Source organism: Centropristis striata, chromosome 15, assembly GCF_030273125.1.
Source record: "Centropristis striata isolate RG_2023a ecotype Rhode Island chromosome 15, C.striata_1.0, whole genome shotgun sequence".
NCBI lineage: Eukaryota > Metazoa > Chordata > Actinopteri > Perciformes > Serranidae > Centropristis > Centropristis striata.
In genome coordinates, this window is record NC_081531.1 from 18,170,317 (window position 1) to 18,190,552 (window position 20,236).

At 39.9% G+C, this 20,236-nt stretch overlaps 1 protein-coding gene across 4 annotated transcripts in view; it reads left to right on the forward strand.

Moving 5' to 3' along the window:
* Nucleotides 1-236: 236 nt before the first annotated feature.
* Nucleotides 237-20,236, forward strand: part of dbn1 (drebrin 1) — a 118,495-nt gene continuing 98,495 nt past the window's right edge. For all 4 annotated transcript variants that reach the window (XM_059352454.1, XM_059352456.1, XM_059352455.1 and 1 more), the window contains exon 1: nt 237-391. In XM_059352454.1, the coding sequence (XP_059208437.1) occupies nt 309-391 (83 nt within the window). In that variant the 5' untranslated portion in view covers nt 237-308. The remainder of the gene's footprint in view (nt 392-20,236) is intronic.

Consider the following 20,236-nt stretch of genomic DNA (forward strand, 5'->3'; position numbering starts at 1 on the left):
TATTACATACTTCTTTCCAGGAAACGCCGTGTTTTATCCAGTTACAGTCATAAATGAAAGTATTATCCCCATGCATGCTTTAATGCCATGTTAAGTTATTTGATATAAAAGGTTATAGTAGTTCTCTCGGCACTAGGACCCATCAGACTGTTGAGCAGTTATTATTCTGGCGCTAGGACCTCTCGGACACCGTGAACGTCTCTTTGTCTCCACCAGTCAGAGCCTCCTCCTCCTCTCTGTCCTCCCCGTAGTCTCATTCCGTGTCTCTCTCCATCAGCAGCGGTCTGGATGCTTGCAGGGACAGAAACATGGCTGTGAATCTCGGCAAGAACAGACTGGCCCTGCTGACCGCCTACCAGGACGTCATTGACGAGACCTCGGACACCGACTGGTGAGTCCTGCTTGCCGGCCAGCCACCCCTTCTTTTCTCCCCCTTCTCTTTCTCTCTCTTTATCGCTTCTTTCTCCTGGTTTCGATGCGTTGCTGCTCTCCGGGCTTCCCTCGGGGGTTTTGTTGTCCGGGTTGGTGCACGCTGAGGATGCGCAGGGCAGGACAGGACAGGGGCGCACCGTGCAGCATCATCACCATCATCATACCCCATAGTGGTGAAAACTACACATACAGGCCGGGCAGATTCACCACTGCTTCACGCACCGTCAAGACAGTTTATCTTCTTTTCGTGATTAAGCGCATTAAGCTTTGAAGGAAGCTTTCAAGCGGTGAAAGTGAGAGTTTTGTGTTCGGGCTGTAAATCACAGAGCAGCAGGTTTTCCGAGCCTGAACTGAACTGCACTGCAGAGTCGGGGCATGTGCGCTGCTGTGCACATTGGTGCGCACTGGACAAATAATTGTGCAAGTGGACCGCTTTGTTTCCTCTCAGTTTCTCCTCTCAGTCGGGACCAGGTTTACTCACAGCCAGCTGGAAGCAATTTCAGCCTTTTATTCAAAGCTATGCAGTTGTGTGTGTGTGTGTGTGTGTGTGTGCGTGTGTGTGTGTGTGTGTGTGCAGCCGGGGTGAACGTGCCTGGTCCAGAGATACTGATGAGCCCCTGCATCCCCAAACGAGGGGCGAGGCCGGCGGGTGGGAGGGGGAAAGAGGGGAGGGGAGCTTCCATCATCACCCTTTGTGGCCTTTCCTCGCTCGAAAAATAGTGCTAGAGGTGGCAATAAAAAACCTGCTGAAATATTGGATGTGAAAGTGAAATCACTGTGCTCAAACCACAGAGTATCAGGATGCCATAGTTCCTCATGAAACAAGAATTTGGAAAGGCCAACAAATATGGTGCTTTTGCTTACACATGTGGGGATTTTATGTTGATGTCAGACAAAGTTGGATAATAAAGCTGGAAAAGAAAATTGTTTCCTAATATGGGAATCCAGCTATTTTCAGTGGATTGCTTGGTTGCTGATAAAAGCATTAGGCACATGTAGAATAAGTAGTTAATATTTAGTAAATAATCAATTCTGGACCACCAGGTTTATCATTTCCGACACAACAGCACCCAAATGCAGTGATGTTTAGCACAGATGTTGGACTTTCCCACCAGCATGTGAACCCACAATAGGAATGTTATAGGTACATTAAGTGATGCTAAAGGAAAAAGAGTGCCATTACCTGTAGGGATTTTATAGGACTATTAACATGGTTTGGTTTTGGTGCCATTATGTCCCTCCTGTGGCAATTTTTAAGAGTTAATGAAGCAGGTAAAAGCCATTAGAGGAGGTAATATTTGACTTTGAGCAGCACTGTAGGTTTGGAGTTAAACTGTAACCTGTTGTCCTTGATCATGATAAGCCAGCAGCCACTACTGTAGCAGAGTAAAGCTGGACTACAGGAGTTTTACAATTAAATAAACATTTGTTATATTCAAGGCCTTGTCAAATGAGTTCACACAATGCTGATTGAGCCTAATTCCACCAGGGAAAGCTCTCTTTATTTCTTAGTATTCTGGAGTTGTGGTGTCCGGTGTCTGATGTCATTCTGCACTGGTACAGATACAGCTGGTTACACAGTATGCCAGTCTTCCTGTATTACCCATAGATTGTATATAAAGATGAAGAGCCTGATAGCATCCTGTTAGGGAAGTGAAAACATCTCACTTACCCCCTGGTGGCAGGCTGCAGTATAGGTCATGAACCCAAAGATGGTTTCTGTCATTTAAGGTAGTTCTTAACACGCTGGTGTATGTTCAAGTGTACATTTTTTTCAACAAGTTTTGTTGAATTAGTTATTTGATGCTATAGAAAGGTGGTGTACCATCATGATGGGCAGCTAGCATTGATCTCTGATTGGGTCAGCAGTTGTTTTAGGTGAGAACTCAATACCGTGGCTCACTACCGTGCATAATCTGGCTCCAAATGATGTCACCAGTTCAAGATGGCAGCGGCCATATCTGGGATATTTTGGCTTCACTGTTGTAAAGTGTGAGGAAGTGGAGTTGTGCCGTCCAGTTGTTATACAGTATATGGGATTGCCCAATGTCTTTAAAACAAAAATAATAACTTTTAATACATTTTCTTGATTTTGGCAATTTGGGAGCTGCAGCTGAAGTTGTGAACACAACATTGACAAATGTCTCGTTTTTAAGATGGTATGATGAAAACTATACCAGTAAGCAACTTGTTAGCAAAGTTGCATACTCGACCATGGTCGTTGTGTGGTGGTTTTCAGTCTCAGTTTCAGAGCTGTTACACTGTTTATACATCCAGTAGCACTATAATCATTCAATTGGAGTTGTATTTGTATCGACCTGATCAACATCAATCCAATATTTACTCTTAGCGCTTTTTTGTCTCTACCAACTCCTACCAGCTAATCTCTAACAGTGTCTGTCTGCTGTTTGCTGCTGAGCAGGTCGTGTGCTGTGGCTTTTTACAGTTTTTTCTCTGAAAACAACGCTATGAGAGCATTACTGGTGAACCAGAACAGTGAAGTTGGGGGCTGGACAGATAAGCAATGAGCTGAAGCTCACTTTAAAGCTCCTTAAAACCATGTGGAGCTACAAATGTAGCTGATAATTCTCTGTAGGTTCCCTTTGACATTGTAACATTGTTTTCACAATTTCATCTCTCATTTAATGAAAAGAGATGGATGCATTGGGTTTAAGTGGAGTTATTGACTTTACAGCATGTACAGGACATGTGATTGATGAGTGACCACTTATTTCCAAATCACTGGAGGTTTTGCCGGTTTCAGGTCAGGTTACAGATCCTGTTTTGATTTGTTAGGAGCCAAACACTCTCTAGTCACCATCTTATATGAAATGCGAACCTGTGCCATCTGTTGCCGGTCATTAGTCTGAATGAGGTCAAATTGACTTGAAAACACACGTAGTGGTTCTGCTTTCAGATTGTAGCCGTGGTGGTTTTGGGGGAGGTTTTGGTTTTGGGTTCCTCTTTTTTGATTCTGGTTTGGACACAGCTCTGATGTTCCGGTCTAGATACTTAATAATTGCATTGGCAGAATTATCAATGTGGAAAAAAGTCTTAAGTCGCAACTCTATAAATAAAGAGATAAATGGCTATATTACAGTGCAAAAAATCCCAAAATCTGAGCTGGTTGGTGAATCTGAGTTTTATATGAATCTGTGTTATATATTATGTACATAGTGTTAGTACATATATGAAACATTTTTGTGATACCTCTATATACTGAAGAAATATAAACGGTTTTCTTTACAAAACCCCTTTTTTTGTATTTAATGAAATAAGTCCAATGTCTGTACCAAGTCCTGGACTAGTTTCTGTCTCTTTCTGAGCATGTTTGTGTTATAACTCTACACGCAAACACGTCATTGTTAACTGCCTGTTAAGTTGTTGATGCAGACAGGAAATTATGCCTTTTCCACTGCCCTGCAATCACCTGACATTTCTGGCCTACTCTCTCACCTGTTTCCTCTTTCCCTCATCAGCCTTGCCGCATGTATACCAGCCCCCGTTTTGTTTCATGCCTTGCTTTCAACCTCTGACTCTTTGGGCTTCCTTAAACTCTGCCATCGTAACCCTGTTTCAATCCGTCACCACGACCTGCTAATGTGAGTGACAGCTGCCAACAATCAACCCAAAGGTTAATGTTTTTCCTTTCAAATGTTTGCTTATTCTGTCGGATGATCTGCTGGAGCAGAGAGATGATGCAGTGGGCCTCAGGCCTGGCCCCGTTTTTCACACTTGATGAGGTTTGAACAAAGGCAGAGACTTCCAAATACCACTGACCCCAAACAACACGGGACACCCCTTCCTAACACCCTCCACCCCCCTGTGTCCTAATAATGATATGCCCATCTATCCATCTAAGTGCTGTTAATGCTAGATAAGTGCAGAAGTAGTCTAGGCTGCTCAAATTGGAAATAATATCTGACTGTGAATAATTAGACTGATATTGCATTTGCAAAATGATTCATGATATTGGAGTGAATGATAGTTTTATTATTGTCATTTTTATTGAAACTTATATTAAAATGATCCTTTTTGTGAGGATAAATCTGTAGTATACAAGACATTTCTGCAGCACCACGAAAATTCATTCAAAATTGTATTTTGACACATTTTGCCTTTTACAAATATTTAGCTTTTCTGCAATGTGCATATTACACTAGTTCATATTGTGATTTTAATACAACTTTTTCTGTGGAGCCCTAGTGCGGTCCCATGGCCTTTGATTTGTTTTTGATTTAAATAGGTCAGAGCTTTATATCTGAAATGTTAGTCGAGTTAGTAGGTGAAAAATTGCAACTGTTTTTAATGATCGAAAATAATCTGCAGACTAATAAGCAATGGAAATAATTGCTTATTAGTCTAATTGCTGGCCTGAAATGAAATAAGATCAGACAGAACCTCTTTATTTTGAGACAAAACAATTATTACTTTTAAATTCAATGCCTTGTTAGTGTCAGACGTAATTGCATGTACTTATTTTTTCTTTCACATCTTCCACATGTTCCTCTTCATCTACATTTCCTGCTGCGTCTTCTCTATCTTGTAAAGGTTTGAATTGTGTCCGCTGCTGTCTTTGTGGGAGCAGAGGAATCAATCAGGAGGGTTGACTGTTTTTCTGCAGCACAAAGCTGTTGAGGTTTATTCATTAATTACATGACATCCTCACATAATGGGTGTCCCTGTGAATGGGCCTTATCTCTGTCTCGCTCACTCACACGTCCACCGCCCCGCCGTCCTGCAGCTTGTTACTCAAACCTGGAGCTCTGTCTGGCTCTCTCCCTCGTCTGCCAACAACGTGGATGCGGACGCCTTGACCGGCTCGGCCCTCGATACGCCATCAGCTATGAGCGTTTGAGAGCAGGATGTCGAAACTCAAGTGATAACAAGCAGGAGGGATCCAGATGACGGATGAGTCGGCCATGTCCTCAACCAGAGAGAAAGGTGAAGCTCCGTCTCCACTGATAACGAGGAGAGTGATCCTGACAAGGACTCTATTAAAATAAGGCTTGTTTTATACTTTGATAGAGGAAGGTTGTTTGAGCTTATTCAGATCTAAAAAACACTCTCTGATTATGCTGGTCGCATGGCAGTGTTGTTCCGTCCCTACTTTGGTCCAGACTGAAATATCTCAACATTTATGGGATGGATTATCATGGAATTTTATACAAACATTCATGATCCAAAGAGGATTGATTCTAATGACTTTGGTGATCCTCTGAATCTGGCTCTACTGCCAAGATGAGGTTCATTTTTGTGGTTTTAACTGAAATATATCAACAACTATCAGATTTGGTACAAACGTTCCCTTCTGGATGATTTGCATTGGAGTTGGTTAATTAAAGTATGCTGCTTGCTTACTGTTTTTTAACCTCATGTGGCGTGGTCCAGTCGCAGGAGGAAGCATTTGGCCTTCAATAGTTGTCTTTCCATTAAAGTCGTAGCAAATTTTGAAATGTTGCATTAAAGAAAATGCAAATTATGGACATTTCAATCAACTGGTTAAGAGTAAATAAATAAAAGCTGCATTAACTTTGGTGGGAAGATGGCAGTGTAATGTACTGCTGTAGGCTAATCCATCAGTAAACAGTAGAAGAAGAAGAGATTGTGCAAGAGACAAGAAAGAGGTTGCTCATCAGACAACTTTGGCCACCTACGAGAGAAAATGGAATTGGATTCAATTGGGCAACTTATAATTTTTCTTTCATGTCAGCTCGTCTTGACCGGCATAGCAGAAACAGCTGATCAGTCTTGTGACTTAAATGTTTGCTACGTCAGAACTTTTTCGGCTTTTGCATCTCCCATTTAGCTCATTATTGTTATATCGTAATTAATATTAATAATAATATTGTATATTGTAATATATTTCGAACAAGAAAAAAAACACATCAAGCGAGCATAAAAACTTTTATGCGCATTTTTGAAAGTTTAATCGAATTTTGTTGTTTTTATCAAGCTTTCTCATGCAAATCTTGAAAATGTGCATAGAAATTTATTGATAGAAACACGGCTACAGTTTGGCTGCATAGGGACTTCAAATCCATCTTTCCATTAACCAATTTGCTCAAAAAATCAACGGTGATGTGCTTATTCATATTCAAAATATGAAGGTATGGTTCATTGGACATTATTGAAAACCTGCCCTAAAAAAATTATATTATTGGTTATATTCATTCATCATTCAGCCTCAAATTACTGCAGGCATAAGTGACGGACATCTATATCTGTTTTACAGCAGTGCTGCTGAATTCAATGTCAAAATGTGAGCTGGGTAGCAGCAGAGGAATAATAAGATGCGACTGACTGAGTTGTCATTATTTCATCTAGTGCCTGAAGGGAGAAGAAAAGAGCGTCTGCTCTCGAACCACAAATGTCAGACAGTAGTGAAGGGGACGTTGTAAAAAAAAAAGGGCAGCGATTGAATCAGGGTTATCCAATATCAAACAATCCGCAGACCTTCAGGAATGCTGAGCGCTCTGCGGTCGCCGATTGGCCCAGGGCTGCTGTCATATGACCCTTGACCCCTCCAGCTGTTTGAGGAAGCCATTACCTGACGAGTCACCTCTGCCAGCCTGACAAAAGAAGAAACTGTCGGTAAGAGGAGCCGAGCAGGAGGGTCGGCGAACTCTGAGTCATGTTTCATTAATTGAAGCCCTCAGACAAAGAGCCGTCACGTCTGACGCATTTGTTCATTTCATGAAGTGTTTCTCCTTGCTCACATTATTCTACCTTGCTAGTCATTTATTAATGCAGTTTTCTTTATTCACCCCTGGGAAAGCTTTCTATTCACGATGACATCTGGGCTCAAGGTCGGTCATTTAACGTAGCACCGAGAGCTGTGTGAGGTCAAAGGAAAAACAAAACACTGCTTGGAAAAACAGCTACAGGCCATGTACTCTGGCACTCTGGGCTCCCGGTGTTCTTTGGTGGTGGCTTTACAAAGAAAGGTCATGAATGAAAAAGAAAAACCTGGACAATTGAGTGTAAAGTGTACTGAATATAGATGCTTCCAAAGGAGGAAATGGTTAAAGGATTAAAAATAAGTCACTAGATGTCAAATGAAAACCTTTGAGGATAAGTCAACATAATCAAAGCACTTGGAGAGACTTAAAGAATCTATGATGACGAACACTGGAGCTGTTCAGGAGGCCTGAGGAGAACACATTTATGCAGATAAGTTATTTTAAATTATTTGAATTTGTCACCCACCTGGATCGCTGAACATCCACAGAAAAAATGAAGCCAGTAGGGTTGCCAACTCCCTGAAAAATAAATAAGGGACAGCTCATTGGTAGGGCCGGCCGACCCGATTGCCCTCACCCTTCCTGGCGTGGTGAATTTTTTTAGCCCCTTTTTTTGTGAGTGAAACGGTTTTTAACAATTTGACTCAAACCTGAATTGAATTAGATGCATATTTTTTTGCATGCTGCATAGTTTACCGTAAGTTTTCATATAAAGCCCCCTGTTATTCATTTTCCTTTTGCATTTTACTGACTATTTTTTAACTCTCACAGTAATACGGGACAAAGTGCGTCCCTTTTCAGCTCAATGCGGGATGGGTGCTGGACGATTAAATTTTTCAAGGAACAGTTGGCCTAGTCACAAGCCGTTTTCACATATGTACTCAAGACATTGTGCGCTGAATCACACCCAAGACAAAAGTCACATAGCCATTCTCACCACTATTTGAATATGGACACATGCGGCCTGAACCACCTCTGAATGTGGTTTTTGACATCCGATCTCAACGCGTCATCAATGCGTCCTGACAGTGTTTTCACCTGTATTTAGAGCTGTCCACTTGTGTTCGGATCACTAAGACCACATGTTATTGCTAAATGGAAACAGGGTCTACTACGTAGCACACAACAGATGATCGTACATATCAGATGCATTCTCTGGAGATGCCACAGTGAGGACATTTTTATAATAAACTCATGACAAGGCCACTGTTATTGGTTACACTGGACAGATCTTTCCCCGTTTGAACCAAACGGAACAGGAACAGTCGATGTGGCTGTGGCCGTGCCTGCTTTTTCTTTTAATTAACTTGCCTGGGATTTTTTTTCTTATGGGCTGTGGCTTGGCAGCAGCTCCATCCTTGCAGAGCAGAATTGTCATTCTTGGGGAGAGAGTGCACTTTCCACTTATAATAAAGGCATCCACTCATTGAAGTATTGATAACACACTTGAAAAATTCGTTTTTTTTATTTGATGAACATGGGTACTAGAACGTAATGTAATGTGGGTAATGTAATCGGTGCATGCCCGAACACTGTGTAACACCATCAACACCATTAACACAGGGGTGTTGAGCGTGCAGGAGGCAGGACATGACATGGATTCCTTCGCTCCCTATAAATTCCAGAATCTTGTCATCTCTCCAGTTAGACATTTTCTTTGGAATTTCCATGTGTATGACCCTCCTTCATCCTTTCTGCTTATCAGAAATGTATTTTTTGCATCAGCTGCATGACAGAAACACCATCAACACACCCACTTTCAGACAATAACCTACTCGATTCACACATGGGCTCAATCAGACATTACACTGAATATTTCTAAATGTGTATATAACTTCATGTTGGCAGTGCCTGTGTGAAAGGGACTACAGCCAGATAAAGAAATTCAGTGCTGACCAGTGACAGTGAGGTTTGATGGGAGAAAATATTTCTTCAATGTCAAAAAACCCCCATCAACATCAGGTTGTATTTAGAGACTGGAAAATATATAACAATGTCTGTGTTACAAACTGGCGGCACGAGTGTGAATGTTATGGGTGTTTCTACCAAAGGATGCTATGGAGTTGCATTGTTGGAAGTGTAGTACAAAGTGTTTTTGGAGCTTGATTAGAGACTAAAAAGTCAGCATGTCTTTTTTTTTCTGATGAGACCCCCAAGTGCAATAACAAATTTGTTCCAGAATATTTTTTTTGATTAATCAACTGCATTTTATAATTTATACCAGCACAAATGGCATATTTTATCGTGAACATATACATATTACTGTGGGAATATCATCAGTACATTTTCTGTTGATCGACTAATTGAATGATCGAATAACTATTTCAGTGCTAGTATAAAATCATGAGAAATCATGCTACCCAACCAGTCACATGTTGATTGTTTATTAGTTGCAGGTGGCCGTAGCTTGTATTTCTGCGCCTTAGTAAATTAATATACACATATTAAAAACAGGAAAAATGTCTCATACTGTACTTGGATGTCGTACGGTAAAATCTTCCCAGCTGGATGCACAGTGAAACCTTTCAGCCAGTGTCATTGATTATTTTGTCTTGTTGTAGACTTGTTGGTGCCAGTGAAGGACAGCACATATTATTAATGGATCCTCTGAGGAAAGACATTTTCCAGTCAGCTTCCTATTTCAGAACCATTCGCGTGTTCAGACTGATTAGATGCGTACAGGTTTGACCTTTGACCTCCAGCCAGAACCATCCAACTTTTCTTTATTTCCCCCTTTCGTTTGTTTCTGCTCTATTTCTTCCGCAGCTATTAAAGCCATGTAAAGTATTAAATGACATTGAGTGCATTAAGTAGACATGTTTTTCTTGCACGGTGCACTGACAGCTCTCAGCACTGCCTGCACTCTCCTCTGATGTATATAGAGCAGGGTTCAGTAGAGCAACATGCAAAGCAGGTTCTTACCTTCATTTCAGCTTTCTGATATCATCTCCCTGGGCAGTTATTCTTCTGTCTTTTTACATTGATAGCATCTTCAGTTACATGTGTTCAGTCAGGAAAAGGCTGGCTAAAGGCTGTGCTTATTTTAAGTTTTTCTTCTTTTAGGTTTCATGGCATATTGAACGATTACACTTTTTTTTCTGTTTGTAACTGTACTCTATTATAAGTTATAAATGAAGACCAATGTGTGTCATAGGTTAGAGAGCAGACCTTTACATAAAAAAAACACTTATTTATGTATTCATTTTATTATCCTGTGATATGGAAAAAGGAAAATGACAAAAAAACAACAACATTTTTCCCTATTTTGACATGAAAAAAAAAGATTCCTGATTTAATAAAAATTATAATGCTATAAATCATCATTCATGTTGCTAATTGAGTCATCTTTTGTTGGTTGATTTAAATAATTAGATTTCGTGACAATAGGTTCAATTCATACAATGGCTGTTGTGATATTGCTTTTCTGTTGTACTTTTTATTCATTTATTTAATCCTATTTACTTAAATGTTTTTATATATACACATCTTACTTAGACTTTTTGTATACTGTGAATAATGGTATTGGTATCATATTGATTCTTAATTTATTTTTGTAATAATGACTGTAAACGTATTAATATTAAACTATTAATAATATATATAAGGTTGCAAAGTGCTTTACAGAAAAAAGATAAAACTACAAAAACAATTAAAAACAGAGGAATCAAAAACTGAGAAACTGAGAAAAACTGAGTTAAGTAATTGATGATGTTAACGGTTGATGCAGTTGTTGGACTTCAAAAAAAAAAAATCAATGCTACATTTTCTAAAGTTCATCATTAGCGTTCAGACATAGAAGGCATTCATTGAGATCTTTTATCTTTTTCCCATAGAAAATTAAACATAATTTCCCTTGTATTGATGACCTGCTCTTCTTCCCTTCCCTTTCTCCTCCTCTTTCTATCTTATTTCTCAAATCTGTTGTTCTCTATTTACTTCCTATTTTTCCACCTCTTCCAGCTGTTCACATTTATATTTAGGAGCAGTAGAGAGGCAGAGTTACAGTTACGAGACAGGGCCTGATGGTACAAATACGTCTTTAAATACAGATAATATGTTCCCACTTTGACATGTCTGCCATTAGTCCACAAGCTACAGATGTTCAGTAACTAACCCTGTGAGTAGCCACTGTGTAACAAAGCCTCTAACATTACTTACTTCAAGATGTGTGGACGAGCTTTTACTCTGACAACTCTTTATTGTTTTTCCTCCTGTCCTGTTTTGTTCTCTCCATTTTATCTACCTCTACCTCACGTCCTTCTCTTCTGGCGAGTCGCCGCAGCTCCATAATGGGGTTGTAACCTTCAGAAAATGTCTCAGAGAAACGCAAGATTGCGGGCCGGACGGCGACGTGTCAGGCCGAGGTCAGCTTCATGATGAGGAATGAGGAGGGTGACGTTATGCTGCAGTCCAGATGATGAAACCAGCAAATAAAAACCAGACACGCCTCAGGCTTCACAGGGACGCTCTGAAAGACTGATTCTGATATCTTCCTCCGCTGACAGGAAAAAGTTAAAGAACTTGCACAGAATTTTTTTTTACAATATTATTAGTATTCCATACTAAAACCAGAGGTCACCTTGAGCTGTAAATTAATGCTAATTGCTTGTGAGTTTTGCAATTCACAACTCCAAAAAGGCTTTAAACAACTTCCTAATGACAAAATATGGCTGAAAAGGACACTTGAAATATGCAGATTGGTCCAACAAATGGGTTGAGATTTTATCACTACAGCTTAACAAATAAATTAAATAGGCAGATATACAGCACTGTATAAATATTGGCTTTTATGCTGACCAAACAGCAATAAAATATATCAAAAAAATGTAATGGTTTTTCGACCAGAAGGCAATGATAAGTTTATATTTCACACAATACAGCTTAACACATATTTTGATCACAGTTCTTCAATAACCAAATTTGAGAGATTTTAATTATAAAATGCTGGTTTGATATCATATGATATCAGCTGGCCACTAATACTCTATGTCAAGTCAATAATGGTCTCAAAAATTTAATCATGGTTGTTTTTTTTGTTTTTTTACTGTAGGACTTTGGCATTCAGGCAACCTAAATTTGTTAAAGATCATCATTTATTCATCAGTTATGCTCTTCCCACATGAGAACAAAACAAACAGGCCTGTGGCTATTCTGGTTCTGCAGAACAAACTGGTCTGGGTGTCTGGTCTCATCCTTAACCTGCAGATTCATTAAAGCATGTGGTGCTGGTTTCAGTACAGAGGGTGTTTTTCCTTCAGATACATGCTAACCTAAGATGATGAATCAAATGTCAGGATGACTCGCACCAGGTGGACTCGGTGGTAACTCCCCCGAGGCAACACATACTGGAGGTTTTCTGTGTTCACTGTACACTATGGAGCTCTGTAGAGATCCAGCTGGTGGGTGGTGCAGAGGGATGGTCATTTTTTAAACTATGAGGGTCTCATATATCTGGAAACAGGGAGGGTCTGCACTTGGATTAAGCTCGGCTCTGATGTCAGTGGTGAATTTATTGGGATGTTTTCCTCCGTGGAGACAGAGACATGATTTATTGAACTGATTTGTACTCTGGTCAATATTTGTGTTTTTCTTCCCACCTGGTTCCAACCTGCTGTTCTGGTCTCCTTACTAACTCCAAACTCTTGTCATTTTGGATTGGATTCCTTCCATTTCAAACCCAGGCTAGCAAATACTTATCTTTTTTCTGTCTAAAAACAATGTCACAAACTCTGGGGCTCAGGGGGGAAAACGTACATGATGTTTCTGATATTTCAACACAGGAGTCAGTCCAGGTTAATGTCACTCAACCAGGAAAATCTATAACACCCTGTTGAGCCAAAAGCCAGCGTTTTTTATTAAATGAACAGTCCTCTTAATAAAAACGTTGAGTCAGTGAAGTGAAATGAAACACTGTCAGGCCGGGTGTCAGGCTGTCATCTTGCTGTTGCTGTTAAAGGTTTTCAGTTCAACAAGGCAGCACTGCAGTTTGTAACCTCGAAGCTTTTTCAGAATTTTTTCCTGTGTGTGTGAATCATTTGCACTCTGCCCTCGCAGTTTCATAACAGCATGGAGAGAAGAAGAGGGAGATTAAATTGGCCAGAAAAGAGAAGTCAGTCAGCTGTTATTTTTAGCTTCGCTTTTGCACATAGAACACATTTAAATTTACAACCACAGCAACAGAATTCATACTCTCTACAGAAAGAAATCACTCTAATAATAAAGTGCTTCTTTATTTCATTCTGGATGTTGAAACTCCTTAAAGCTCCCAACATACAGCAGGTTTCTACAGTGTAATAAACACATTTAGCCATGTTTTTGACTGGATCACCTCAGTCGGATCAGAGCTGGAAATGTCACTTTTCTTTGCTTTGGAGTGCAGCATAAGTCTGATTTAGATGAACAGGCTGTTCAAGTTAATCTGCCAAGTGTAGTACAAATATGTGGTCACACACACACACACACACACACACACACACACTTACAGACTACAGTCAAACATTATGCTAGTGAGATGGAACAAAATAACACTATAACTTTTTACCGCAAAATATTTAACTTCACTGCAAACTGTATGGTTTGTGGTGTAAAAAAGGCTGCAGTTTTGGTGAATTTAGGTTACAAAACCACTGACCTAGGTTTAGGTCCTGGTTAGCCGTTATAAAAGCCAGTTTAAACAATAAATAAATGTACATAAATGCCGGAAGTGAAGTAGTTACGAGGGTGACGTGAGCCACGGAACTTACGTAAAAAGCGCAAGTTTTCTTTGGTTTTCACACGGGACACAAACCCCGTTCTCCTGGGTGAAAGTCTGCCGTTTATTCGACCCCTCGCCCCAAGTGTAATATCGACCATTGAAGCTCTGCATCATCGTCAGTCATTACTACTACATCAGCAAGACAGCGGCAGTGGTGGACAGTCGTCTGTAAATGTGGTCGTTTTTTGTTCCATGTACAAACACCCTATATTGGTGTTTATTAGGGGAGACCAGTCTGAAATTAAGTTGTAGCTATGAGTAGGGATGGGTACCGAATTCGGTACTTTTATAGGTACCGACCGAATTCTGTCGGTACTACCGAGTACCGATTCATGTAAAATCAAACGGTACCATGTTTCGGTACCTAAACGGCGTTAACTTTAAACTGATCATTGATTTCAACCCGTTTTCATTTGACGTCTTTGATTAACAAGCGTGCTGACGATCGCACTATTTTTTAAAATGTATTTACCTCCTCGTCTGGTCCTGTCTGCTCACCGCGGCCGCTAACTGCTGCCCTCTTCCACCGCGGAACAGAGACCAACAGCCGGCTCTAGGTCTTCTAGCCGCCAGCTGCTATCTCTCCAATGTCTCTACCCGGGCTTGGCCTTCGTCTGCCTCCAGATTAGACCTTCCTTACTCCGTTTGCTCTCTCCATTCATCCGTAGACTTTTCATTAGCAGCTAGCAGCTAGCTGCTGCATCTCCGGTCCTCCGCTAATACTCCGCTCTTCAACTCAGGAATATTACCTGCCACTTAACTCCAAACTGCCTCGCTGAAATTAAATCCCTCAGACTCCTGCGTCATCCTCGATATGTGCACAGAGCAGCCCGACTCAACTTTGTTTATTCCATCATGCTATGGCCACAATACTGTCTGACCGGTGCTGCGCCGCACAGCTACGACGTCATCACAACAAATCACACGTGCACTTGCAACTTTTTTTTTCTCCTCCGTGCTTTGCCACCTGAGAGCGCTCCTCTGCATTCTTTAATAACACTGCAACCTTCATGTTACAAAATGCATGTTCACTCAACAATAAAGCACTGCTCATCCTGGATTTTATATTGTTTTGATATATTTTTTAAAGTTTATATTTTGAGAAATAAATATGTTACGCAAAAGTACCGAAAATTGGTACCGTTGAGTACCGGTACCGATTCCCAGGTACCGGGTATCGGTACCGTATCGATTCAAATGTGAAAGGTACCCATCCCTAGCTATGAGTTTTAAGTCTGGAATACAAAATACCTGATGCGGCCAATCAGAAACTGACTGTATCAACGACCCAGCAAACGTTTTGAGGAATACCTGCCCTTTTCCCTATCATAAAGGAGGTGTTGGAGATGACTAAGCCAGGTGTGATGCTGCAGTCATTTCACTCCCCCAGTCTGCTCAGAATATCAGGATATTTAGTGGCCAGTTTATTCTGTTTTTTCCTGTCTGAAAATCCGAAGCAGTGTCAATCATGTATTGTAGAGCCTTCTTAAAATGATGATATGAGTCAGATTCATCAACGGCCCTGACAGTCCACTCTGACAAAAGAGAAGAGAAAAGACTAAATTGATGGATGACTTTGCGAGGTTAAGGAAAGCTGTGATTACAAGTGTTTTTTGGGGAGTTAATGATTCTGAAGTGTGTGACACTCTTTGAATGTGTGCGTCAGCCTTGAGTGAAGTTGTGAGCCTCGCTGTTTGAAAAGGACTCAAGGCTATCTGTGAATACACAGCTGAAACAAGCTGGAAAAGACTAAAGCATGCTTGTGTGTGTGTGTGGTGAATTGTTGGCTGTTGATCTTTTTCAGTTTTCTCAGGTCAAAAGTAAGCAGAAGTGTAGCTGTGTTTATACTGACACGTGTGGGCAGATGTGTCCTCTGGTCTCCTGAGGTCTTACTGTGGCTGCTGTACGTTCACATCCGCAACAACAATGCAGGACCAAGGCAGTAAGACAGCCCATTAAAACACAGTTATTTTATCCAGGAACAGAATCACAGTAAATTATGAGGAGCCACATATATACTGTAGACATTTTACTTCAGTAAAAGTAGTAATACTGTTACAAGTTAAAGTCCTGTGTTTACGTACTGTGTTTATCTTACCTAAGTAAAAATGCTAAAAGTATTAGCATCCACATATACTTAAAATACTAACAGTAAAAGTAGTAAAGTAGGCCCATTTCATAGATGTGGGGTTCACCAGAGGCCCGACGATACGATTTTATGGGATATGAGTGTTGCAATACAATATATTGCGATTTAACTGTTTAACTGCATTCTGTGTCGACAAAATTAAATTTGATCAAGAATTGTTTTGTGAAATAAGAGACATTGTCAGTCTATTCATCCCACTTCAGTCTTTTTTCCCTCCACAATGAGAGTCAAGCCCACAGACTGACCAACAAAGTATTCAGTCAAATTGAACGGAGTCACATACCTGGGTTCCAGTGTTTTTAGCATGTAGCTAAAACCATCGTAACTTTGCAGCATTATTTCGTCAACTTCCCGACATAATATCCTGACGCTCATGGTGCCTATAGATTCCTTAGATCTTGTAGATTCTCTTGATACCAGTATCTCCAGTATATTCTTGTGAAAGTGATATAAAGTGAAATTTATATTCAAAACGGCAAAAGTACTGACGCTAAATATCGATTCTTGCCGGCCATAAATTGATATGATATAGCCATGCCAAATATCGCGATACTAGGCTCTATCAATTTTTTCCCACACCTCTACCATTTCATATATAAATTATATTCCTGGATTAGCAGCCGTGTTTCCAATAAAGTTGAAGTGAATTTTGAAGCAAAATACTGAAATGTTGCATTAAAGAAAATGCAATTAGGCCTTACCATCAATGGGTTTAGAGCAAATAAACAAAGCTGCATAAATGTAGTTTCTTCAGAAGATGGCAGTGTAATGTATTGCTGTAGAATAATCTGTCAGTAAACAGTAGTAGAGATGGCGCAAGAGAGAAAACAAAAGAGGTTGCTCATTGGACAACTTTGGCCCCACAGTTAAATGTTTGCTACGTCAGAACTTATTCGAAAAAAAGTGTTTCCATCCCTCATTGAGCACACTAGCTTTTTTTTTTAAAAAGACATTAAACACCTCAAGTGAGCTTAAAACTTTTATGCGCATTTTGGAAAGTTTTATCGAATTTTGGTGTTCTCTTCAAGCTTTTCTCATGCAAATCTTCAAAATGCGCATAAAAATTTGTTGACAGAAACACTGCTACAGATGCATTTATGTGTTAGCATCACTTTAATGTTGTAGCTGGCACAACTATAAATAACCACTATACTATAAAAACCAAACCCTATCCTGTCTGGTTTTCATAACCTATTTCTAACAAACTAAATGCATCTAAATTTCAGCTGCTAATATAGCTAATAAATCAGTTGTGGCATAAATCATGTCCTAGTTCTTATTTAAATGTGACTTATTACAGAGCTGATACACTTTAGGTTGTGTTTTAGTCACATGCTAAACTAGCACATTTTCAGAAGCCTGTAGATTCATGTCATTCATGCATTCATAAAATGCTTTTTGGCCTATACGTTTTTCTGTTTCAAAGCTTTCCAGTTGGATATGACAAATAGCCAACATTCCTAAAAACAATGGTGGTTGGTAAAGGGTGAGCAAATCTCTGACCTAACTTTACAGTCATGTTATAAACTTAATTTCATTTTTTTCCTCTAATTTGTAGTGATTTCCCATAAGACACACAATAATTTGAATTACTGATCATTATAACACGAGGAAAGCTGGGAAAGAAGTTGGACTGAAGCTAACCTCATCCTCTTTTGAAACACTGGTGGCAGTTTAAAATCTAAGAGACTTAATACCACTTTGTCTGTCGTTTTATTGAATAAACAGCCATCAGACCTGAAGCTGCTGCTGCCAGTCAGAGCTTTGACTGGATTCAGATTGGAAGTCAATGTAGTTCAGGCTCCATTGCTCTGTTAGCGGGCCTCTCATCTGACCTCTAGACTGGAATCTAATGGTTTTTTTAAACCAGTTAACCTTTGCACAAAGTGGACTCTGGCTGTAAGAGTTTTTAGGGCCATTCACCCCTGCAGAGAGATGATGACAAAATAACTGTTGGCACCGAAGGTCAAGTTACGACTTCTCTTGCACCACGTAAACAGAAATCTTATTCATGCATAGTTAGATTTTTTGTTGTTCTTGAGAGTGCCTCCTCAAAGTCTCCTTGATTCCTGGAATGCACTTGAGATTTTTTTTTCTCCAAATTCTCCTCTTCCTGTACTTTTTATTTTCTGCCACGCCCCTCCTTTGTTTTTTCATCGTGCTGGCTGAGAGGTAGCATTATAGTTTTGGCAACATTTTCTCTCCGTTCCTGTCGAGAACTAACATAAAAAGACCTTGGAGCTCCCATCATGTTCCTCTGTTCTTCCCAAACCTGCACCTACAGATGGTAAAGCAGTCAAAACACACAGTTCATCCCTCTCTATCTCTGTGTGTAAACAATGGATGGAGGGACCGAGGCAAGTGTTGTCCTCTGTGGACCTCTTAGTCACACCGACACTGCCTGGGACTGTGAGAGGGAGAGAGACATAGCAACAGACAGACAGACAGAGAGAGAGAGTGTAACAACATCACTCTTATCTCTGCGTTTGATTGTTCTGTGTGTTGTTTTTGTTTGAGAGCTTATGAGTGGGTACGATGACTGCAATGTCACTGTGTGTGTGTGTGTGTGTGTGTGTGTGTGTGTGTGTGTGGTCAGTACTGTGTGTCAAACTGTCTGGAATTAACCTTGAGGACGCACTTATGTTTGATGTTTTTGCTGGATTTATGTTGCTTACTTTATGTTTGCTTTCTGGATCTATGTTTGCTTTTTGTTGCTTATTGAGGGGAGATTCCTTCTATAGGCCTCTAGGGTTTTTTTTTTTTTTTAAATCTCAGCTGCAAAACTCGCTTCTTCTCTTTTGTTGTTTTTCTGCTGCTTTGTTTTATTGATATGCACAACAAATATGTAGTTCTCCCAGGACAGGGTGCTACATGATGATTATTATAATAATACAATATAATATGAAGATTAAATTCTCAAACAGTATATAAAGAAGCTAAAAAGGCACACCATAAACATCTTAAGAAGTAGAGTGCAACACACAGTAATCCAAGAATATCATATATAATAGTAAAACATTGCGTATCACTGTCTGAGTGGATTGATCTGAGCATCCACAATCCATGATTATAATTTTTCTTATATGTAACGTGATGTGTGATGGGAGGGCCTGCTTGCTTTTTGCACTATGCAAGAAATCCGACCCAAATAAAATCTCCTGCAACCCATGCGTGGGTTGTGACCCAGTCTTCGGGACTCACTGCTCTAGATTGACATCAAGCCATTACTTTAACAGCACATCAGTGACTTTATTTCAATGTGAAACAGCTCACAAATACACTAATAAATGAAAGAAAAAGGAAATGAAAGCAGCATGGCAGACAGGAGCAGTTAGCGTGATGGGGGATGGGAGAGGGGAGATTTAGAGGGAGCTGATGAGGATTTGGGAAGGGATAGAAACTGAAACTAGTAGCTAAAGAGGTCAATGGAGGGGGGTGTAAATACTGCAGTTCTGTTCACAAGAGGCCATATCGGACTTAGTCTGTGTGTATGTGTGTGTGTTAGATCCTATTAGGATCATCTGCACTTCAAAGTTTTCATTTTTACAGCTCCAATACAATTATTTTTTAAAAACCCCACAAACATTTCAAGACTCATTGTTTCTTTGTGAGATGACGTGCCACCATGGAGATGGTTTTTTAAAGAGCTCTCCTCGGCTGAACTTTATCCATGGCAATTTAAGTACAAACAAACTCTTTAATCCTTTAAGACAGCGTGTTAAACAAGTCAAACGTCATTAAGGTTTGTTGAGAGCATTTCACTGCAAAAAAAGAGCTTGAGGAAACTAAATGTGAAATTTCAAAGCAACAATCTTCAGTTACATTTTTGAGTTATAGGCATTTATCCAGCGCCAAAATTTCACTTTAAAGTTCAGAGTTTGGTCAGGACTAATTTTCTTTTGTTTACTGGCTAAATTTGTTTGTTTATGGGAGGGGAAAATACCAATATGTCAATAGTTGTAAAAAAATAAAAAAATAAAAAGTTGAAATTATTGATTATTCTGTGAGTTATTTTTTGAGTAAGCAACACATTTTTTGGTCCATGAATTTTCAGAAAATGGTCATCCCAATTTTCCAGAGGCCAAGACATACTGAAATTGCTTGTTTTATCTAACCAGTAGCTTAAAATGTAAAGCTAGTCATAGATAGGTGTATTTT